At 37.8% G+C, this 19,942-nt stretch overlaps 1 protein-coding gene across 1 annotated transcript in view; it reads right to left on the bottom strand.

Moving 5' to 3' along the window:
* Window positions 1-19,942, bottom strand: part of FHIP1A (FHF complex subunit HOOK interacting protein 1A) — a 93,304-nt gene that overhangs the window by 15,498 nt on the left and 57,864 nt on the right. Inside the window, exons 6-8 of the mRNA XM_074589654.1 lie at window positions 16,104-16,262; window positions 13,783-13,869; window positions 965-1,132 (exon numbers count right to left, since the gene is read on the bottom strand). Of these exons, the coding sequence (XP_074445755.1) occupies window positions 965-1,132; window positions 13,783-13,869; window positions 16,104-16,262 (414 nt within the window). The remainder of the gene's footprint in view (window positions 1-964; window positions 1,133-13,782; window positions 13,870-16,103; window positions 16,263-19,942) is intronic.

Here is a 19,942-nt window from a genome sequence, read left to right as displayed (position 1 = left end):
ATTTAATGCACATGCTGGTGTTCTGGCTTCTCTTGTACCTGCACTAAAACAATATTCTTTCTTTCATCCAATCTTTATTTCATGAAGCTGTTCATCACACAAGATTCAACCAAGACTGCCAGTCAAGCAAGGCTCAGATGCGTAGTCCAGTGCAACAAGTAGTCATTTTTTCTCCCAGAAGATCCAACTGTTAGCAAAGGTAACTCTACTGTCCCTGTCAGCTAGCTGTCTGGTGACTGTGGTGCATTGTGCCTAGGATGAGAAGGGGCTCACTGCAAATTTGAGATAAACCTTACTACACAAGGGAGTGATGGCAAAGAACAGGAAGCAGCAATCGGGTCACTTAAGCAAGAAAGTGCCTTCTTTTAATCAAAGAAGAAAGCAGGCAACATCGCAGTTAAGCAAACATCCTACAACAATACAGACTTGATTCCTGAGCAATGTATTGGCAATATTGCAATTCACAATTTGGATCAATTTGGAGGCATCCTTATAGGGCTCCCATCGTCTCCCACAAGGACTATTTGAAAATGCTTGTTGCTTGGCAAAACTCCAGAGATCAAAAATGCTCCTCACCACAAGTATATTTATAAGTCCCAGGGTGATTTATCTATGGCGGCACTAATTCAGCAGTATCCAGAATAAAAATGCTTCCAAATTTACCTTTAATCTTCTAACAGAATCCAGACTTCCAGAAGCCCTCATGTCCCTCTATCTCATTTCCTGTATGTGTGAAACCACTTCACACATTTATCAACTTAGTATAGCAGTAGATAAATGTAATCACACAAACACACACAAAAAAAAAACCCCAAAATTGAGGGAGGGTGAAGAAATCACACTTTTGGGTGGGGGGAGAAAATTCCTAGTTAAACAGATACCCACTAAGTATATGGAATCTCCTGTTTAAATATTTAACCTACATCCATGCTGAGTACCTGAACTTCCTTCCTGCTTGTCTTACCCGGAATGGTGTGTTGATTCGACTAGTAAGTGTATCTAGGATATGCACATTCTCATGTCGATGCAGCAAAATAAAACGGAGGAAAATCTTGAGGAGGGCTGGCTCTGAAACGCTACGCAAAAAGAGATCCAGGTATGCAGTAGTAGTCATCACTTCTTCCACAGTCACCTATAAGCAGAAATAACGTTAATGCAAACATACTGCACACACAAAATATCCATCCATCCTCTGCATCTGTACACTGGCAAACGCTCTGTCTCCATACATAGCACTGCCAGAAAAACATCGAGGTCTTTGCTTTTAAATTTGCAAAAAGGATGCTTCTGAATGACTCACAGGCATTTTGAACCCATTTCTTATGTCTTGCTTCCCCAGGGAAAAAAAACCCTCCCCCAAAGTGACACCCCAAATCTCACACACACTGAAATACAAAGAACCAAATCAAGTTAGAAGCTCCCCACCACCTTTCTGCCCATGTCATCTCTTTTGCATCACACTTCTGTCATCCTTCAGAAGCATTTTCAGATGTTGTGAATGCCTGGCACCTACCACTTTATTAAAAATAAACGACAGGGCACAATCAAAGCATGGTACAAACTACCTTTGGTTCTAGAGCTATGAAGGAAAAATCCCCACAGCTATCCAGAATTTTTAATATACATACTCAATTTACATCACTTAATTTTTAATATACATACATACACACACAAACCAAATCCCAAAATTTTTGCTACTGACTATTTGTTCAAAACACAATTCAAATATCCACGCAACATTTGCATACCATAACCCACACTGTTCTGCTTATGGCAATCCTTTGAAGCTTATCTATTCACAGTATGCACTGGCAAAGCACAGAAAATTCCAAAGGCCACCTCTGCACCATGCATTGCTGTTGCAAAGTCAGCTTTTTAAAAATAGTTACCCAGGAACCTAATAAGCTTAAGTGCACAAAGATAAACCCTTAAATACAAGAATCTGCCTATATGAAAGGAAGCATTAAACATCTTTTGTTTACCAAACTTAGCTGGATAAATGAAAAGACCGATTTTATTAAAAAAAAGAATCAAAGCTGTCACTTAAGAGCTAAGAGGATTTAGAAAATACTCAGAAGGGCAGCATTTACGTAACATGCTGTAATTATTAAAATCCCTGTTCCATTATGCTGCATGTTAGCCACGTACACAGTAATGTCATGCTGCAAACATTCTCTTTAAAGCATTTAAGATCACAAGCTGCTTCTGGCTGGTTACACAGAACATAGGAATGCTGTATGCAGCCTGCAGACCTTATGGAGAGGGGGCACCAATGAGGAGAGCACAGAGAAACTCTAAAGTTAAGGTCATGGATTCACTCTCCTTCTGAGGCTTTATTGTAGTACTCAACTACACCCTCCTTAAAACAAACAGTGGGCTACTAGCTCATTTTGGCATTAGAAAAAAAGCACCAGTGAAGTAGCAGCAGTGGAATTTTTCACCAGAATGGGAAATAAGTTCACCTTCTTGGTTTACTGCAGTAAGGTTGGTCAAAATCAAGCACTGAAATATAACAGGGAACGGAAAGGAATGAGGCATGCTTTCATGGGATCTGTGAACTTTGTAAGGCTAAGGAAGCAACAACTAGACGTATTTTCTAGATCTGTAGTTGTATGTTCAGTGCTACCAAAACCAGAAATGAGAGTATAGCTCTTAACACATACTCCAACTCAGAATACAGTTTATGAATTCATTCCTCCTCCTTCCCCCACAAGTGTCAAGTGAAAAAGTTACTAGGTTAAGCACCCCAAAGTTACAAATTGCCAGAACTAGCACTGCGGCTACAGCCCTAACTCAAATTCTTATTACTGCACATATGATAAAACCAACGCTCTTATGCACACACATATGCTTTTCTATAGGACTACTCCCACATTTCAACCACCAAAAAACCTGGAGCCAGGGTTGTGAAACAAAGGAAATTATTTCTGGTTGGATCCAAGATTCTTTTGTTTTTTGCAACAGTCAAAAGGCGTGGGGACATGTGGGGTAAAAAAGAATCACCTTCTGATGAAAGCTGTTGACTGTTGCCCTGAGGACTGGCTTTTTTTGTTTTGGTTTTTTATAGCAGCAAACCGTAAAAAGCAAAGCCCAAGAAATCCATCATGTGACATCATTATGATAGCATCCAGTTCATCGAAGAGCTTAAACCCTCTGCCAAGGAAAGGCCAGACAGAAGTAATACATCATTATCTCTCTGTGTCACTTCTCCTTCATCCCTTATGGGGAAAAGGAAGCATGTTCTTGGCCTGCGGGTTTCACAGTTGTTGGCTGACAGCAGAGGAATGGGCCTATGTATATGTATAAAATAGTGAAGCTATATATGAAAGCAAGAAAAGCCAGCAGATTCACAAGGGCAGTGACCTTTTTCTGAAACGGATGATCTTTGGACAACTCATCTTACATTTGCATCATATTATTTTCAGAGTGCATATCATGAATGAAACAAAGAGCAGAAGAAAGCCACCTAGAGACTATTTTAGAAAAGAAATGTTCAATTCTGAGAGCATGTTCAGTGCTCCTAACAGCTCGGGGACTAGATAAAAAAAGAAATCATATTTACTATCACCAACACTTCACTGATGCCACTAAACTGAGCCAGAAGGACCAACTAATGATTAATGACGCTCAAACAGTTCACAGATGAGTTACTAATAACCTTGTTAAATCTTAATTATTTGAATCAAAGTTTTCTGAGCAGGGTGCCACACTACACTTAATTTTTAGCTCTTCTCAGGAAAGAGGTTGCTGAATCTGCTTAACCATTTTCTGAGAAAGAGGGAAGAAGACTAAGTTTTGTCAAGATTTAAATGGATTTGTAAGACACTTTTCATTTTTCAGTGAAAACACACTGCCTTAATCCACAACACTCCTTCAAACTTTCACAATAAATGAAGCTAGGATCTATTTCGCAGCTCACTGTGCAACACTCAAAAAGCGGGCAAGTTAATGCTGTACAAGCAATTTTAATGCTATCATGGTCTAGAAGTTCCAGTGCGCTCTCAGTGCACCTTTGTGCGCAACTTGTCCTTACAAACCAGCAGAGTTCTGCTTCCTCACAAGAGGAAATTAAACAAAAATACTGCTTTTTGACATTTGAAATGAAAGCCACCGATGCAGAAAGCACCTTCGGAAAAAAGATCAATTAACCCAGCAAGCAGACATCTGTGCTTTTACAATTATATCTTATTTTGCCACCTTGCGTTCTGGGTTTGCATCTCTCTTTTACCATATCTGACAGTAAGTGTAACTTCTGAAGATTTGAGGCACCTAAAGAAGTATTCAAAATGGCTAATTTTAGCTCCATGAGGCTAATTTTCCTTTTACTCAATGGGACACATTAGCCAGCTCTGAATGAGCCTCTGGAGAACTCACTTTTTTTGCAATTAACTACAGAAGGACGTTGGAAAAATCAGTTACACTAGGCAAAATTCAGCCTTAGCAAAACCCCTTTTAACTCTGTAAACCTATTCTACAGATTGCATTATACATAATACACTGAGTGTTGAAAGTGTATTATGTATACTCAGAAAGACTCATTCAATTTGTGCAGTTATTATCAAAGATCTGTTTTCTAAGATACCAAAGCCACGATATTAAGCTTCATTCAGACTACCTGCTGGTTGTCTTAAACTAATGTCTCATGAGACAGATTTGGGGAAAGTAGGGAAATCCTTTCTAATAAATTCAAATTATTACTTAGGTAAACAACAAAGGAACAAACGCTCCCAGAGAACAAACCATTTACTAACCATGTCAAGCATGTCCACTACAGTCAGATCCTGAGGCACCTTACAAAAACTTTATATCATTGTAAACATTGATTACAGTATAATTTGTAAGCTTTTAGCTAGCCCTCAGAATTGAATAACTTTGAAAGAATAATAAAAAACAAGCCAAAACTTCCATACATCCACAAATCTGATATTTAATTTGAAAATTCTTCACCTCTGATAATTCAAGTACCAAGAAAAATACCATAACAAAGGGTAAAATTAAATTAAATTAAGACATGGTAGTTTTCCAGAAAAGCCCTTTGTTAAGTAAAGTAAATTTCAAGCTATATTTTTGATAAAGGTATTGCAGCAATACTAAAATCCACCACTGCCACAAAAAGCAAAAATAACCCCCCCCCAGCAGCATCCCCTGGATTAGATCCCTTCTACTAATGCTAAAGGCCAGGGATATCTCTACTCCTAAGATAAAATTGCAGGACTGAAAATGAAGAATGAGAAAAATCCGTTCATTGCATTAATCAGACCAGTATTCTATAATTTCTATTTTCATTATCCACAGTGGTAACAATTAAAAGTTGTTGGATTTTTTCTTTCAATATACATATAAATTTATAAGTGTCTGTCTAAAGATACCATCTAAAAACCTCATGCACATGTTTTTCTATATAACAATCGGTTGTTAAAGATATTTTTTAAAATATAATCTGCTGCAAGAGGGACTACCTGAGAGTCTTCATAGCCAGAGAGATATTTGATTAGAGATTATTGAAAACAGAAAGCCACTTTTAGCCTTGTAATACCCTTCTCTAATTATGTAATAATTTTTAGCAAATCTTTTCTTGCCTCCTCTGATGACTGATTAGATGGTGAGGCAGAACACTGTAAAGAGATCCAGCTTTTACAAGTCACTGTGCCAAGTAATAGCAAAGAGCCAGAAATTACCGTCATTGCGAGTTCAGTTTAATATATTACACTCACTATGTTAGACCAATTGCACTGATTCTTTATTACTGGCTATTTTCCCTTGGGAGCCACACAATATATTTTCTAATTTACAGCTTCATGCCCTCTTACAGGAATATGGCTATCATGATTCCTCCTTTCCTTCACATTTTCCTTCCTTACAAGGATTTCGCATTTCGTATGAAGAGACCATGAACGTTCTTATCAGAACTTATCCTCTAGATCCATGAGCAGTTTAAACCTGAATAAGCCCACCTCACTGATAAAACAAACAAACAAACCCAACCATTCGCATTCTCTTCTCCTTTCTCTTCATTGTCAGCTTCTTGCCCCCTGCAGAAGGGTTCATGGTTCAATTCACTGTACAGTGAATTGACTCAGGGAATTGATTCAGGTTAAAACTATCCTGGAAGTAAAGGCGAGCTTTAAACTCAATCCGTCTCCCATAACGTAACAGTTGTCCTGGCAAAAGACAGGGGCAACGCGCGGGATCAGGGACAGAGGAAGTTTGCACACTGGGGGAACCAGAAAACTGGAACTGCTTCGACTTCCCTCAGCTTACATTTATAAACGGCTTCAGTTTATACCAGGTTAAAATTCAATTCAACTTCAGCGTTTGATGCAAAAAGTGAAAGGCACCTTTAACATATATCCACTCCATAGCCAGTAAAATTAAGTTTTGTATCTATTGATGGGCTTCTCCAAAGCTTAAGACTATTCAAAGTTTTCCAGTAACACTTGGTTTACACCTATTACAGCAGCTGCCCAAATGCTTTTCACTGAGGTGAAAGATGGTATTATTTCTAAACGGAACCAACAGTCTTGTAGGATATTTATAAAGATGCTCCTTCTAATCTGTGGGGTATAATTTACAGGTCATTTCCCCCTAGCTGAGCTGTGCAATCATCAAGCAAGTATTATTGAATTATCACAGTTGCATACCATGTTAGAGGTTTTCGTTTAGATGGGTTAGTGCGCAATATAACTGAGGTCCATTTGACAGAGCTTATTTGACAGGACCGTGTCAGCGCTTCCACAGAGCGGTTCTGTTCACTTGGCCAACAGCAACCTTTTACACTAAATAGCTGGTACAATTTTCCATTATTCAGATTAAAACAAGCCTTCCAAGTAGAAAAATAATTATATCACAGTTAGCAATTAAATGCCATGTAGTATAGCAGTAAATGCTAAGACATTAAAAATTTGCTTTTATAATATAATTTGTCAAATTTTTAGCACTATCTTCAATAAATTGAAACAACACAAATTACATAAACACTCAAGATGTTCTGAATAGCTATTTTCGTCACCCAAATTGTCTGAATGCCAAATGAAAATTAAATTTTAATTTAATTTAACACTTACAGGAAAGAGATGTATATAACCAATCTGAATTGTATCAGAGGTAGCATAATATTTATATATACCACAGCGTGGCTTCTAATTATCTAGCCCATGGTTTTGACTGCAAAATATATACATATTAAAGACCTTCTCAAAAGGATTTAATTGATCAGATTTCTACAAAAGCGCTACAACTACCTAAAATAATAAGGTAAATAAGCACTTTCTACTACCAAATACATAAAGACTAGAACAAGGCAATATGACCTCTAGCAGAACTTAGACTTTGGTAGGGTTATTCTGGATTCACCCTGGGATTTCGACCAGGTTTTAACTAAAGAGAAAATTAGCTTGATTTAATTACTCGGACCCTTGTATTATTTGACCCCAGAAGAACTCACATTTTTTTTGATAGAGCTCCAAAACGTTCATTTTGAAAGCGAAGCAAGAAATAGCCAATGAGATATGTCGCAGAAATTTAACGGTAGGGATCTGTGCCTGAGCAGAATTACACCTTGTCACAAGAGGTTTTTTTTCCTAAGTACCAAAACCTAGGGAAGAACGTAAAGAATTGCATAATTTCAAGTTGTAACTGACATGCAATCAAAAAATATCAGTCTTAAATTAAGAAGAGATTCTGCCAGATAGTCTTAATTTTCTCAAATCCCAGACACTTACACCAGAAAGAATAAAATATTGTTTGCGCAAATATTTAAATCATGGATCGTTACTACAAAAAGAAAACTACCAAATTAACCTTTTCTTCAGCTCTGCATCTTTATGGACAAAACGTTTTATTCCTCCTGCTTTTAACTGAATTTGTACAGAAATATGGAATTTGTGTCCTTGCATAAAGGCAAACCTCCCTGAACAATGTCACTGAATCACTTTTTTCATTGTCTCAAGAAACTTAGATGTCAGAAGGGGAGAAAGGCAACTCTTTTTATAAAAAGTAATAAGCTCCAGACAACCAAAGGCCAAGACAGGGCTATCCAGCACAGCCAGTTAATGCACGTCCCTAGCTACATAATATAAATCTGGGCTCTGCCTACCCGTTCAGCAACATGCAGCTTCTGAGATATGAACATATTTGTCAGTCGCTCGTTACATGTGTAGGTGGGATAAGCCACACAAAGTGACAACAGACTAGTACAGACCAGGTATAAATTAGGCTACAAGAACATGCTATATTTAGAATACTTATCTTTAAGAAAAGAAGTTAGGGAGTCATAAACCTGAGAGTGTTTGGGTTATTTAAGCACATTGCAGTGTATCTGCTACGTAAATAACCTTCACAGAGCTCACTGTGAAAAACAGGTTTTTGAAGCTAGCTAGCCAGCCCAATCAATTTGAAACTTCCTTAACTGGAAAAAAACCTGAACCAGTGAATTCTTTTTTCAACTCCATACTAGCTTCCTCAGATAGAGACATAAAAATCACACCAAGCAAAATATATTGGTCTCCCCACCCCCTGATTTTTTCATAGAAACACATCTCTCTCTATCCTCCACACTCTTGTAGTGTTTCATTCACACACTGAACTGTGTACATAGTAAGTACGAATAGGGAGACAAGCTGCAAAAGTGAAAAGAAAAGGCAGAGCTTACAACATAGTTCCATAAACGTTACAGACATTTCAAGATCACACATATCCATATCTCAAAGCTTTGGACCACATACTGAAATACTGAACTATTTTTACTGAAATTCTACTTACCAGAACTCTGGTGCTACTTTTACCAAAGGTCTTGTTTGATAGTCTGATAGTTTTAGTTAGGAGAAGAAAAGGAAAGGAGCCAAAAGGTCTGCATGGATGAACTAGGAGCTCCTCACAAAACTGAAACATAAAAAGGAAGAGATGGAAGCAGGGACGGGTGACCCAGGAGGAATATGGAAAAACTGCCTAGGTGCGCAGGGAAAGGATGAGGAAAGCCAAAGCCCAGCTGAAGCAGGGCTTCAGCAGCAAAATGAAGGCTATGAAAAATGTGAGCCCGCTGCTGAATGGGGAAGGGGACCTAGTGACAAAATACATGGAAAAAACCACAGTACTTAATGCCTTCCTCACCTTGGTCTTTGCTGGCAAGATTTGCCTTCAGCAGTCCCAGGTCCCTAAGATGAGAGTAGAAGTCTGGAACAAGGAAAACTTATCCTTAGAGGAGGGGGATCAGGTTAGGGGATATTTAAACAAACTGGACATACATAAGTATGTGGGGCCTCATCGGTTGCATCCCCGACTGTCAAGGCCACTCTTGGTTTTTGAAAGGTTGTGGCTACCAGAGGAGGTTCCTGAGGACAAAAAGTAAGCAAATTTCACTCCAGTCTTCAAGAAGGACAATCTAGGGAACTACAGACTGGTCAGCCTCACATTGATCCCTGGAAAAGGGATGGACTAAAACCTCATGGAGGCCATTTCCAAACATATTAAGGAGAAGGTGGTGACTGGGAGTAGTCAGCGTGGATTTACGAAGGGGAAATCAAGCCTGACCAACCTGACAGCCTTCTACAATAAGATGGCCGTCTCCGTGGATAAATGGAGAGCAGTTGATATCATGTATCTTGCAAGGTTTCAAGACTGCCTCTTGAACAAGATCCTCATAGACAAAATTATGAACACACTGGATAAGTGAACAGTGAGGTGGATCAAAAACTGGTTGAACTGCTGATCTCCAAGGACTGTGATCAGCAAAGCAAAGTCCAGCTAGAGGCCAGTGGGGCTTACACTGGGGCTAATATCATTTAATATCATCATTAATGACCAAGATGATGAGATAGAATGCCTCCTCATGCAAGTCTGTAGACATTACCAAACTAGGAGGAGTAGTTGATAGACTGGATGGCTGTGCCACCATTCAGAGGGGTCTTGACAGTCTGAAGAAAGAGGCAAACAGGAACCTCATGAAGTTCAGTAACACAAATGCAAAGCCCTGCGCCTGGGGAAGAATAACCCCAGGCACAAGTACGCACTGGGGACTGACTGGCTGGAAAGCAGCTTTGCAAGAAAGAACCTGCAGGTCCTTGTGGACAAAAAATTGGCCATGAGCCAACAATGCACCCTTGTGGTGAAGATGACCCACAGCCTCCTGGGCTACATTAAGAGTATTACTAGCAGGTCAGTGCACGGCATCCTTCCCCTTTACTCAATACTGGTAAGACACACCTAGAGTGCTGGGCTCCCCAGTACAAGAGACACACTAACATACTGGAGCAAGTCCAGCTAAGACCCACAAAGATGATTATGGGATGGGAGCGAGCATCTATCATGCAAGGAGGAGCTGAGAGAGATGGGAATGTTCAAGAGAAGAGAAGGCTCAGGCAGGATCTTGTCCATGTGTGCAAACACCTGCTGGGAAGGAGCGCAGAAGATGGACCCAAACTCTTCTCATTGGTGCCCAGTGAAAGGACAAGAAGAAATGGGCCACAAACTGAAATCCACGAAATTCCAACTGGACATTAGGGGGGAAAAAAAAAGCAAACAAAGACCACATACTTTTCTACTGTATGGGTAGTTGAACACTAGAACAGTGCGGCCCAGAGAGACTGTGCCATCTCCAGCTTTGAAGATATTCAGCACCCAACTGGACACATCCTCGAGCAACCTGCTCTAGCTGACCCTGCTCTGAGCAGGACGGTTGGACAGGAGAATCTCCAGAGATGCTTGCCAGCCTCAGCCAGTCTGCGACTCTGAAGAGACAGAAGGAAGGAAGAGACTGGCCAGCATCTATCATCTACAATATAGGCTTAGCTTTAATCCAGAAGTGAGTAAACCTCCTCATACCAGACATTTTGCTCATATCTAAATATAATCAGCTGCAAAGGCAAACTGATGTTGCTGTTACTCCATGAGGGACTAAGATTATTACCCACACAATTTATCTAGTAGTGCTTGTACAACTGTTTGGCTTCTTTTATTTTATATACTTGAATCAACTAAATTTGATTTGGTGATCAGACAAGAAGTCATGTTACCATGATTTGTTTATGTTGCTGCTGTTGTTTTAAACAGAAATCAAGTACTATCACATTGAGAACAGCAAAGACTGAAGACTTCTTTCCTAGATGTCTCCATTCTTGACTGGAGCTCCTTTGCAAAAACCAATAAACGCAAGTCTGTGTCTTGCTGCAGAGCAATTTTTTCCTCAAAAGAAAACCTAGAATATAGTACAGAGAGAACAGGTCTGAAGTAGTATGCCTACCCAACAGTCATTCAAGAGCAGAGCCAGCTCATCTCCCTTCCGATTTTTGCATTAACGTATAACCATGGGTGCCAGATTGGATATGGGATGTTAAGGCTTGAATGCCACATGAGGTCTGGACTCCCTTCCTTTCTTCCATGTCTATCACCAAGAGTTATGAGAAGCAGCTGATCCATACCAGTTAAATTCTAGAAATAAGATTTATAGGAACACCTTACAAAGATGGACCAATAATTATCATCTCTTCTTACCACCCCTCCCTTTCACTTTCCATAGATGTCTTCCTAATCAGGTATTTATACCATGCTCCACTCTTCATTGTATTTGAGCTCATAAACCAGACCGAGTGAGAACAACCCAAACTGAATGACTGAATAAAAACTAAAATCTTCAGCCACAAGTAGACTTAGCACATTAAACCAACTTCACTGAGTTTAAAAGAAAAATCAAGATCCATTTAGCATTGTGTTTAATGAGAAAACTTCTGTTTAAAAACCACCATGGTGCATCTGGCCTTTCTCTCATTTCAGCCCTTCGCCATTTTTTCTCAACCTAAAGGTTAATTACAACACTTAAGTCCCCAAATGGATGATACAGTTTTCAAAGCATACTCCTCAACTTAGCATTAATGTTTTCAATGGCAACTAGAAATCGTTTTAATGTATGAAGAGCTGTTACAGCATATTTATCTGTCTTAGCGCATAGACATCTGTCCCAAAGGTAAAGATGTAAAATATTTATTTTCTGTTAAATTAATGGGGGGCACAGCACAGAAAGACTAAAGAGGTCAAATGTGCCTCTATTTACGCGTTTCCTTTTGCTATGGAGTTTTGGTCTCACATACGTGAGAGCCTTGTATCAGATCCACTAGATGGTGCAATCCATCTTCTCCATTAAATGCATTTGAAGTATACACATAAGTAAATTTTTAAAGAGGAAAAAGTCAAACTTAACACTAATCAAGGAAAGGTTTATCACTGGAAGAACAAGGCACCAAACAGAATGTCGGGGTTCAGGAAAGATCTAGACTTGAAACTCATGTATGCAAGCACCCAACATCTCCATTTTCAAGAGAACTATGATTTCACCCAATTTCAGAGTATAAATGAGGTTCAACAAGATTTACATCACATAAAAAAAAATTAATCAGAACAGCATGCTTTAAAAGATTTAAGTAACATCAACAGGGAAATAATCAACCCAATATGGGGTTAGTAGATTTACTGACCAATAAGCATGACATTCAGCAGCATGGTAGCATTCAAAAAAACCTAAAATTTGTCTTAAGTACTTCAGAGGTAAAAACAGGACCCACTAAGACCAGAATCCCACAGGTACATTCTGATATCTCCCTTGTTATTCATAACCTTTACCTAAGGCTGGTTAGCTTTTTCACTTCTGATTCTAATTCCCAGTCTTGGTACAGAATTGAGAAAAGATACAGAAATACAAAAAATTACTCCCAGGTAAGGAGGTGATCTCAATGACAGACTACAGCCTTGATCTGGATTGCAGCAAAATTTTATTTCAGTCCTTGCCAAGTTATCAAACGTTTGAGGTCTGTCAAATAATTGAAGAAGATTCTATACTGTTTATTACTTTCTTGGTAAGCAACTACTTACCAGTAAGAATTGTGTGCACTGCTAAGACAAGTCCTGGACTAGAAAGCAAGGTATGGTGTTTCACTGGCCTCCCAGAAAATGGAACAGGTGCAGAGCTTTCTGCTTGGCAGGCAAACTAAAATTTAGTAGACCTTTGAAAAGTAATTTATTAGTCCTCTCCTAGCAGTTTTTGGTGGATCTTTACTCTCAGCAATTTCTACTTTTTCTCCTCAAACAAGGTATTCTTTTTACAGGGTAATGAAAACTGTTAATTGACGTGTTCTGCAACAGTTGGAAATACAGTTTCCTGCAGACTGACAAAAAAAAATTAAGTAATTCCCCAGTATCAGTGACATATTTTGCAAAGGATAACCCCTAAAATTCAAAGAAAAATGGATTCTTTTTCTTCAAAGCAACATAAATTGCACCTTAATGCACTACAAAATTGATACCAAACTCCATTTCTTCTCCACTTTATGAAAATAGCTCTACCAACTGTGATAAGGAAGTACCAAACAATACCAACTTTGCTAAAATTAGCGTAATATTTCTTGACTGAACATTTTCCTCATGGGCATTTTCCTTTTGGAAAAATGTTCATTTGGGAAAAAAAAAGTCCTCATAGAAACATCTGTCATGATGAAATGTTGTCTAAAAGGTCACTGCTTTTTTGATGACATGTCAGCCCAGTGCAACAAAAATATTCTGGTTCTTCACTTCACTTAAGAATTTTAAACATTGTCAGAAATAACTACATCTTGCCTAATAATCTGTATAGTGTAAACAGAAAGCATGTAATAAAAAGATGGAAAGCCAGCCTAGAAACTTACTCAGTTGTACGGAAGTCACTACTGACAGTACATTTAACAGTATCTTTTGCACAGAGATCATCCATAATGCTTTTGTCCGTTATTATTTTGTGTCATGCTTGCATACACCACTGACCTTATGGAGCGCAGGAGCCATTACTGGCACCAAAAATCCATTGTAAATGTAATTCACAAGCTGGTTACGTATCAAGGGATGTGCCACCTAAAAGGATGGGGGAAGAGAACGACACAGAACAGTTCCAGTGAGGTTTAAAAAAAAAGATGAGGCAGAGGCTACTATTATCCACTACCAAAACCCTTGCCCATTTAACAAGACATGTTCATTTGTCATTCTCACCAACATTTGCTATGATTGAGGTTCTTAAAGATTTTTCCTTCTTCAAAGAAATACACAAACTGTGTTTAATTACAGTAAGCCTGTCAAATTTAGAGAACAGGGCTTTTCAGTCTCCCTGTATGCTGACAAAGATGAATGGATGGACAGAAAAGTGTGTATACCCATGCACCAAAGATCTGAGATTCTAAATTTAGCTCCTCCAACCTCGTCAGGGTCATTTGAAGGTGGATTTGCAATTGTTAACCTGTCCTTTTATACAAGAAGAAAAAGCAGAACAGCTGCTCAAGAACTGTTCAAGAGTAGGTAAACCAAAGGGCTCTCTAGCTATGGGGTAAGAACATACAGTTCACATGCCCTTCTCCCAACCACTGTAAAACAAACAGAGGTGAAAACAAAACCTACATTATTCATTCGATAGGTCGGTTAGGAGCTTTAAAAAATGAACTGTTAGTAGAAGCTAAAAATCTACTTTTATAATTAAGCATTCATTTTGTTTTCACAAAGAAAACATATTATCAGGTCAGGCATTTAAAAGAAATTTGATAAAAGTGAAAAAAAAAATTAGATCCAGAAACATTCTAAGTTAATGTATTCTGTTTGAAGTTCACATAGAGACTGGAATGTCACAGCCCACATATGGCCACAAATACATTCTCCCACTTGCAATTCTTCCCAGGCTTCCTTTAATTTGTAACCCTTACTCTGTAAAGGGGAAGAAGAAGGGTTTCCCTTCCTATGCTGTTATCCAGGGAAAAAGTAGTAAATGGCAAGAGGTCTTGGCTACACTGTCCCTTTTTAATCTCTGGCCAAAGTTTTTGAGTCAACACAGACCAAGCCACACCACAAAAAACATTCCATGCACAAAGCAAAAATTCCTGCAGTAATTGAGCTTTCAATCCAGCTGAAGAAAGACTATAAAGACACAATCAAGCAGCAGACAGGAACTGCTCTTTCTGCATGTCAGTTGAAGATCCTTAACCATTCTGAGTTTATTTGAAAAGCAGCTTTAAAATAATATGTTCTTCTTTAATTTGTCTGCAGTAACCTTTATATCAATTTTTTTTTTAAAAAGGTGTCAAATATGACGTCCTGCAAATGCAGATCTGCAGAAAAATCCTGCTTAGACACCAAAATTAATATTATCTCCTTTTCATGTTTAAACATGCATGATAAAAATCTTGTATATTGTATTTAAAGAATGACAGCTATTATTATTTTCGTTTGTTCAATGCTTTAATAGTCAATCAGTTGCTTTACTGTATTTTGCACACGTCTCACTAAAACATATCTTTTATTTAACAGTAAATGTGACTAAATTATCAATCCTATTCAGCACATTTCTTCAAGTAACACATAAATCCACAGTTTCTGTAGAATTTATATCATGCTTAATAAAATACTGGACAAAGGTTCTATAGGCTTTTCTAGCCTTAAAAAACAATATAAAAAGACAAAGAATCTCATTTTCCATTTAGATCAGAGGAAAAACAAATAGTAAGGGATCAAAGCCAGAAAAAAAAATAATCTAACAAAGAAATAATCATTAAGAACAGAGACTGGATTCAAAACAGGCCAATCTAAAATGAATTTATATTTCTAGGAGGATACCTAAACTCTGTTTGGAAAGCTTTCTCTATGCATTACTCACCAACAGGCAAAACAGACTATTTTCTTTTGTATGCCATTATGAGAGCTTAGACAAAGACAGAATATTTTTCAATGTTTAAATATATAAAGACTAAATTTTCCAACATGTAAAGGCATTTTACTTTTAGTATCAACAGTGGTACTAAAATACAATAAACATTTATTTATTTTTTTAAAACAAAAAATCCTCTCAATTACATAATGAAATATCAAGCCACCACAAAATTCTACTGCTTTCATTTGAAACATTTGTCACTTAAAAAACATATTAATTCATCCTCATAAACCAGGACAAACAGCACAAAGCATTCATCTTATATGTAGCTTATTTTAGAGTAACTTAAAAAGTCCATGCCATTAATAGAAGTAAATAATCTCTATAATTTACAAACTTCTGCAGAATATATAAAAAAATACTACTTCAAAAGGATAGTCCAACTCTGCTCCATTACCTGTATCACAGCATTGCAAAATTCAAGGGAATTCATGAATTGTACAAGGGCTGGTGACAAGAGCCAGTCATCTTCCAGCAGACAGTGCCACTCTTCTCCCTTGTCTTCCAGCTTTGTAGGCAAAGATGAATAGAGGCCACTTAGTCCTGTTGCTAACACCTGTATTTCAAAAACAGGAGAGAAATAAGTTGACTTTCCAACTGTCCATCTGCTTGAGTGGCAATGCCACAAATCTTTTCTCTTACTAGTTTTAGTAACATAAAAGAGTGCTGAGATTAATTTAATTTCCCTTTGAAAGAGTCCTGTAACAGAAAGACATTAATATTTTAAAGAGCATTCCATATAATAACTTCTTTCAAGAGCTGGTATTTAGGAGAAAGTGATGGGCAAAAGCAGGTTGCCTTTTTTTTTTTTTTAAATCCTAAATTATATTTTCTTTTAAATACTTGTAAAATCATTTTACATTTTCCTTCAGTCCCTTCCAGAAGCAGCCATCATTGCCATCTATCTACAGCTTGTCGTTCGTTGGTGATTTGAATGTTACTGCTTACACGTGCATATACGAAGTGATTCCACATGGAAATAAGAAATATTAGAAATGGAGGGGGAAAGTGCCCCCATCAATAAAAATGCAGTTCAGCCTCATATAGACCACAGATATATGTTGACTTTCATTCCTAGGCACTTGAGCTCAGCTGTTCTTAAAAAAAAATTAAAAATTCTAACTGTTCGTAATTTCTCATTTTCTTGTCTTATTTATTTGGAAGGGAAGAAATAAAAAAGCCTGAAATAAGTTACGGTATAGACATTGTTTCCAGTCATAGTAAGGCTTACAGACAATTTATACTGAAGCACAAGATTGTATTTTTAGTTACAATTTAAAAAGCGTATTTCCAAAAAGGTTTGTGGTTTGTTTTTTTTTTTATTTTACTGAATATATCTAGAGTATTCATTGTTTCAGATCAAGTTTTTAATTATTAAAGTTATTTGAAGCTGGAAACTTTCTAAATATTATTTTCAACTCTTGTCCTTCTGACATGATTTTACACAACTTCAGCATAATTTTTAGGTGATCCTCATTTTAATGGAATCATTAAGAGTCAGCCTGATGGAAACCTTTTTAGTTTTCATTCAACAGACTCTTGTAAGAATTCTTCCTCTTTCTACAAAGGGCTGCTTGGCATCTACAGGGCTAGACAGTCAAAGCTCTGATGAAACACAACTCCTTTATCTATTAGGAAACAAACAGCAGACAATGTGCAGGTCAAAGACCAAGAGTTCAGGGAAGGGGATTCAGGTTTTGATCATATACAAGCGTAACAAATTAGAATTGCTAACTCATCCAGTCAGACAAAGGCTGTCTTTCTGGATGCTTTCCATTCCTAAATCACATAATTTTGAAGATGGGTTTATTCTGGCATATACAATTAAGCCAAACCTTAAGGGAAGAGGGAATACTGTGGAAAATTCACCGCTTTAGCACACTGTGCTACTTTTTTATACACATGTATACGTAGATGTATAAAGAAAGATGCTGGAGAAACTAAGAAGCTAAAGCTGTTGAGCAAATCTTACACAGTCACATTCTTCTATAACCAGAAGGTTTTTCGCCTTTGTCTCACGGTGGAAGAGCTCAAAGCAAAAAGTTCGGAAAAACTTATGAGGCCTATAGAAATACTTATACATAAACCACACACTTACACTCCCAAACCCAAGCTTCAGACGATCCTAGGAAGGAAAAAACTCTGAAGACAACTTGAGTTTCTTTTGTTCTGTGGCCTGTTAATTAATGCACACTTAATTTTCCATTGCCTGCTTAAAATTTAATTGCTATTCATAAACGCATACTTACCCTCTCAGTAAACAATCTGATTATCAGAGCTGCATACTATCCACATTTCTTCTTCATGTGGAAGTTTAGTCCTTAAGCACAAGAAACTGACCTTGAACAAACATTCTACTCTCCACTAAAAGGAGCAGTGAACTCACTACCAGTCAACGTCTTGAAGTGAAGGATTCTTTAGTTTGTCTGACTTACTGAAGTAAGAAGTGACAGATGTAGCTGCTAAAATCTGTAAAGTTTAAAAAGCACTTATTTTTGCTATAAAGTACAACACAAATGGCTCTTTGTGATATTATGTTTCTAAAGCTCTGAGACAGAGAATAGCCACTGGAAGCAATTTCACCTCTTAGGTAAAAAACATTTGAAAATTTTCATAGAAGTATATGGTATAAAACAGGATTACCATTTGAAATTACTAACAGAACTCTTCACATTCTATAAGCAGACATATAAAGTAATGCATATATATAGACTATATTATGGAGTTTTAATCGGTAAAATGATAGACATCAGTGAAAAAAAAAAATCTGAAAGGAAAAGAAATGAATGAGTCCTTATCCTGGGAGGGCAAGATTCATTTTATTTTCTGTTTTCCCCAGAGCAGTTTTCTTTTAAACTTCTCACAATATTTGTCAAGTCAACCCTACATGCTCGTCTACTTTTACAAGCACCTCCAACAGTTTCTTTCTCACCATCAAGTCACGAGTCTCTCTGCAAACCAGTCTCCTTGATTTATTTACTTTCCCTTGACTCACAGAAGACACTGACTGAGTATATGATTTGTTATCTCAGACACATTATATGATTAAAATGTGTCATTAATACATAATCAATCGCTACCTGGCCAATTCCTTCCCTTTAATAGTTCCCTTTCCTCCCACATCCACAGTCCTTCTACCTCTGTGCAGCCTCAACTTTTCAAGGACATTGCAGAGCCATACTTCCTCCTGCTTTAATACTCAGTACCATGGACAACCTAGTTTTAAAAAGCTGCTAACAAAAGTTAGCTCAAAAAATAACATCAAGAAAGCCTTCAGGTTCACTTTGGCACAGATCTAGCACTGATTTGGGTATACAAAGCAGCAGAGATTTATGACCAGACCCCATCCCAGGGCACACCTATACTATGCAACAAGGCATGGCAAAGAAAACCCTATATGCTACCAACCAATTCCGCCCCAGAACCAGAGACATCACCACCACAGTGCCACCCAAATGCCATTCGTATCAGCACAGGACTGCACTAGCTGTTTTGCAGAGTAGCTGAGGCCACATCGGCACTGATTTGAATGGTATGCAAGCAATGCCACTGACACCTACTGAATCTTGCACCAGAACAAAACCTGTTCCTTCAGCTCATCATACAAATTCAAAGATTTTGTGCTAGCGAGCTAATTCTATGTCACCGCAATAAAGTTTTATTATAGACTTAGGCCAGTCTCATTACTGTTCAGAAAGTCTCATTTTAGCACATTTTGACAAGAAGCCTTCCTAATTAGAATGATTGTCAATCACGGCTCCCTGCTGTTTGAAGGTTAATATAGCTGGCTTTTATCTTCAGTGTAGAAAGGCTGCTTTTTTTAATTAATTTGAAGATGTAATTATGGAAGTTATAGCATGGATCCAATAATAGTATCTGTCTCAGGGACAGTTTGAGAATCAAGTTCATATTCTTTAGCAGCATCTATTAGACAAGGTCAACTAAAGTCTCTCAGCACAAGAAATTTGATGCAATATTTACAACTGACAAAGGAAACTATTTACAAGTTTTGTTTTGCAACTTGTAGGCCTCCTCCAGTCTGCAAACCTGGCTTTGCCCTACGACTCAAAGGACACAGCAATCTCAGAGGAAACGGAAACCCATGGCTGAAACAACTGTCATGCACTAATGCTTAAGGCAGGGATTCTAGTGTGCTCTAAAGCTCCCTGCTTTAGTAGCTATATGGGGTTCCCCTCCATTTTTTTCTGGCATTTATTAAACTAAAATGCAAGACAA

This window comes from Larus michahellis, chromosome 5 (assembly GCF_964199755.1).
Source record: "Larus michahellis chromosome 5, bLarMic1.1, whole genome shotgun sequence".
Classification (NCBI taxonomy): domain Eukaryota; kingdom Metazoa; phylum Chordata; class Aves; order Charadriiformes; family Laridae; genus Larus; species Larus michahellis.
This window is presented reverse-complemented; position numbering and strand designations above follow the sequence as displayed.